The sequence below is a fragment of the Lactuca virosa genome, chromosome 9, assembly GCF_052849685.1.
Source record: "Lactuca virosa cultivar CGN04683 chromosome 9, Lactuca_virosa_CGN04683_v6, whole genome shotgun sequence".
Classification (NCBI taxonomy): Eukaryota; Viridiplantae; Streptophyta; class Magnoliopsida; order Asterales; family Asteraceae; genus Lactuca; species Lactuca virosa.
Window position 1 is genome coordinate 39897306 of NC_136434.1, and position 4496 is coordinate 39901801.

The following is a 4496-nucleotide window of genomic DNA, read 5'->3' on the forward strand; positions in this document are numbered from 1 at the left end:
TCGTAAGAGATATTTTTCTCCGTAAATAATATTTGCTCAAATGTATAAAACTATAGATAATAAAATTTATTAAATTCAGACACGGACCCACTACGTTATTTTTGGAATCTCTAAACTGCCCGTAAATTACTGACACCTGCCCGTTGTCAGGCGTGTACCCGTCCATCTGCCCGTCGCCACCTTCCTCCGCCTTTGCCCCCAGTGTCCCCATTTATCTCTGCAGCTACTTAAATACGACGCCATTTAACCCTTTCTCCATTCCCGACCACCAATCCCTCTTTTGGTGGTAGTAGATGATTCCGGTGGACTTCCGCCGGTCTTCTGCGTAAACCATCAAAACTTCAGATTACCCTAAAACCATGGGGCAGGGTCTTAGTTGCAGAGTACAAGATGAACATGGCTTGTTCACAGCAGTACAGTTCGGCGATTTGGAGATTGTGAAGACTGTTTTGGAGAGAGATCCATCTCTGATTCAACAAAAAACCGTTTATGATCGCCATTCTGCTCTTCACATAGCTGCTGCCAATGGCCAGATCGAGGTTCGTAGTTTATCATTTCTGGGTTTCTCTGTTCGGAAGTTGGCGCTTCCTCAAATATTGTAGTTGTATTTGATCGATTCGATTGATTGGTGCTTTTAATTTTGTATCTTTGATTCATATTTTATCTGGGTTTTCTTCCAGATTCTTTCTATGCTTTTGGAGAATCGATCTGTCAATCCTGATTCTTTGAATCGTCATAAACAGGTGTGCTATTTCCTCTCATTCTCATTCTCATCGATTGATTTGAAGTTTCTATAATTTTTCAAATCCTTTTTCTGAATAACAAATGTGAAGTCCAGAGCTCTTTGGAAGTCCATACTTCCTTAACAACTTAACTGATTTTGTCCAATTTGATCAATTGGTATCAGACTCCATTGATGTTGGCTGCAATGCATGGGAAGATCGCTTGTGTTGAAAAGCTTATTGAAGCTGGGGCTAATGTATGTCAAGTTCTCTCCTTTCAATACATTCATCAACCTCACATATGTTTCCTTTAAATTTCTCTAAAGTAAAAATTGATGATGATGTTCGAAATCGATTCTCAAATGTCGAAATCGAAGATGATATCATTTGAAATTGATTGTCTTTAGTAGAAATTAACAATGATATTGTCTGAAATTGGTCAGATTTTGATGTTCGATTCACTGAATGGAAGAACATGTTTGCACTATGCCGCTTATTATGGCCACTCCGATTGTCTCCAGACCATTCTTTCCTCTGCTCGAACCTCCCATGTCGCGTCTTCCTGGTGGGTATCTCCCTTTATCCTTCGATCTCCTTTTTCCTGAATCAAATTTCTGTAAACTGAATTGGGGATTTTGGATTTTAGGGGCTTTTCGCGATTTGTGAATATAAGAGGTGGTAAAGGGGAAACACCATTACATTTAGCCGCCCGTCAACGGCGGCCTGAATGTGTTCATATACTTCTAGACAGCGGAGCTCTTGTCTGTGCCTCCACCGGTGGACATGGGTAACTAATTCTTTCATAACCTTTCGATATACTTTATTAATTAATCTTGCGATTTGTAAATTTATTAATTAATCTAATTTTGCAGTCTTCCTGGTAGCACTCCACTTCATTTGGCAGCAAGAGGTGGTTCCATGGATTGCATCCGAGAATTATTAGCATGGGGTGCAGATCGACTTCATAGAGACGCAACTGGGTAACCATTTTTTTTCTTCAAATTCATCAAGTAACAATAATTCCGGAAAAAAATCGCTGATTTTTCCCAATAATTTATGCAGAAGAATCCCATATGCAGTCGCTTTAAAACACAAAAACGGCGCATGTGCAGCTCTGCTAAACCCATCATCCGCAGAGCCACTGGTGTGGCCATCACCATTGAAATTCATCAGCGAGCTTAATCAAGATGCAAAAGCTCTGTTGGAACAAGCTCTAATGGAGGTCAACAAGGAACGAGAAAAAGCAATTTTGAAAAACACCGGCTACTCGATGCCGTCTCCTTCCCATTCTGATACCACCGCCATGGATGATAACATCTCCGAGGTAATTAATTAATTAATCTCCACAATTTGTTAAACTTTTCATGGTCAAGATTCAAGAACACGGTAAAAACAAATGCAGAAAGACAAAAACTTTTGGATTGTTAATTGTTATAATACGTTGAAATGGTCATACTTGATGACTTTTGACTTTTGATGACCAGATATTTTTGTTGACTTTAAACACCATACGTTTACATTCGATTTCAATTACTTTAATCAACACTTGAATAACATTCTAGAATCGAATTTCAAATTTATATAATCTTGATATTTGCAATTTGCAGGCGAGCGATTCACAGTTATGCTGCATATGCTTTGACCAATTATGCGCCATTGAAGTTCAAGATTGTGGTCATCAAATGTGTGCTCAATGCACACTCGCATTATGCTGCCACAACAAACCGAACCCAACAACCTTATCCCTGCCCGCACCCATCTGCCCGTTTTGCCGAAGCAACATAGCCCGGCTGACCGTGGTCAAAGTCAAAGTCAACACTGCTGACCAAGAACTCGATCTTTATTCCTCCCCTAAGCAGAGAAAATCAAGAAAGTCTATGAATTTAAGTGAAGGGAGCAGCAGTTTTAGGAGTTTATCGGCTGTGCCATCGTTTGGGAAAATTGTGGGTCGCGGTTCGGGTCGGGTTTCGGTTGATATTGAAATTGATAAACCGTGAAAAAGGCTATGAAAGTTGGAAACTTGGGTTGCAAGGAATAGGGGAACAATTCTTGGGGTTTCCATGTATAGAAAGATCTCTTCGAATCTGTTATTTGTTTTAAAGATTTGTGGGGGAATAAGTAAAAGCAAAAGGTGGAGGGAGGTTTTGGGTTGGTGAGTATTTGTTTCCATTGTGTTTTACTTCTACTTGAAGCAGAAGTAGTAAAAGCTTGCATGGGAGACTTTGTTTAGTTACTTGTTTAAAAAGTATTCTTTTTTTCACTTTTTTTTTCTAAGGTTAGAAAATTCAGAATTCAAGATTGTTAATGTACCCACCCCTCCAATGTAAAAATGGTGTGTGGTTAATTGAACCCCACCTTTTATTTTTATGTCCATGATTATGATGAGAGTAATTTTGTTTATATATGTTGGAACAAGATCGACTAGATAACGTTATATACTTATATATGTCGAGTCTTTACTCTCTTTGATGGTCCTTGAAGGAAAAAAAAAATAAAAAAAATCAAATATTGTACATATCTCACCTTACACAACATCTCTATATCACTTTGTGGTTGTATTTGCTTCTTTATATTTATTTTGTAGCACACCACTCTTTGTTATTGATTGTTAGTTGATATTTCATATGAGCAAGATCATGCAATGTGGGTTCACACTTTTTTTTATGTCACATCTAATCAATGGAAGCAGTCTCCCAGCCTTTGGTTAGAGCTCTCTTACATCTTACATCCCCCTCATGTATGAGCCTTAGGTATTGTTATTGTTATTATTGTATATATTACGAATCTCAAGCATCAGAAATTTAGGGTCGAGATTGAGTTATATAGCTTCTCATGAAAATGAGTTTTATAATGAGCTTGTATTATATGTGTATATATAGTCTATATTGTTTCATTTCAAGGTGTATGTTTTATTGAATAGGATACAATTTTAAATGCATGATGTACAATCGTGGTTGTGTTCATGGTATTTTGGTTAAAGTATAAGTGTGTGGTTGGTGGTTGGTCATGTGATCCCTGTCTGTTGGTTTCAATAATTTGCTGTACCATTCATGTATTCATGCTTATTATGTATGAGGACAAGTGAGATTGGGTCATATATCGTGGGGACCAAATTGTAACTATGATTGTCTGATGGGGGTGGATTGGCAAGACTCATCTAAAGTTTTGTGGGGTTTGTTTTGATCGATTTTTGACTCCCTTCCACTTCCATTGTTTTCAAATGGAACACTTGGTCAAGATGTTGTGGTCCTCGATCATTTTCTTGCGTATTCATGGGGAAGTCGACTGTGCATAAGTATGTAAAGAGATATTTTGTACTCCGTTTATCCGTTTTTGTTGTTATTTGATTTAAATGTTACGTGTCCAATATACATAGATAGAATTATCATAATAGAAGATAAATTATATACATTGCTAATTATTTAAGAAAGATATGTCAATACCAATGTATATTACAAAGGAATGAGAACATGTTTATAATTATTCTAGTTTCGTATCGGATCTTTTTCTATCTATACCAACTTTGTTATTCCGAAAGCTAGTTTTTATGGCTCCGTTTGTTATGGTAGACTTGCACTCCATTTTGGCTTGGTGTGAGACTGGAAGTGGAAAAAACTGATCCGACCCGCTAACCCAACATGAAATAAACATATTTTGGTTGTTCAAGTAAACGGGTTGACACAACATGAAAGAACTGAGATAAAGATGTCTAAAACTGTGGAAATCATAGAGTTATTAAGCTAATTAGTCAACCATTAAGATAAATAGTTCAGT

General features: G+C 37.3%; 1 protein-coding gene across 1 annotated transcript; it reads left to right on the forward strand.

Annotated features, from left to right (window-relative positions):
- Nucleotides 1-229: 229 nt before the first annotated feature.
- Nucleotides 230-2873, forward strand: LOC145136784 (putative E3 ubiquitin-protein ligase XBAT31). Its single transcript, XM_079070900.1, has 8 exons — nucleotides 230-539; nucleotides 681-743; nucleotides 908-979; nucleotides 1166-1287; nucleotides 1369-1509; nucleotides 1595-1702; nucleotides 1785-2046; nucleotides 2330-2873. The coding sequence occupies exons 1-8, from the start codon at nucleotides 360-362 to the stop codon at nucleotides 2717-2719; spliced, it is 1338 nt and encodes a 445-aa protein (XP_078927026.1). The 5' UTR covers nucleotides 230-359; the 3' UTR covers nucleotides 2720-2873.
- The last annotated feature ends 1623 nt before the right edge of the window (nucleotides 2874-4496 follow it).

Coding starts and splice junctions, on each gene's coding strand:
- LOC145136784 (XM_079070900.1), top strand. CDS start 360: ATGGGGCAGGGTCTTAGTTGCAGAGTACAAGATGAACATGGCTTGTTC. Junction 744..907: donor CTTTGAATCGTCATAAACAG/GTGTGCTATTTC, acceptor AATTGGTATCAG/ACTCCATTGATGTTGGCTGC. Junction 2,047..2,329: donor TGGATGATAACATCTCCGAG/GTAATTAATTAA, acceptor TGCAATTTGCAG/GCGAGCGATTCACAGTTATG.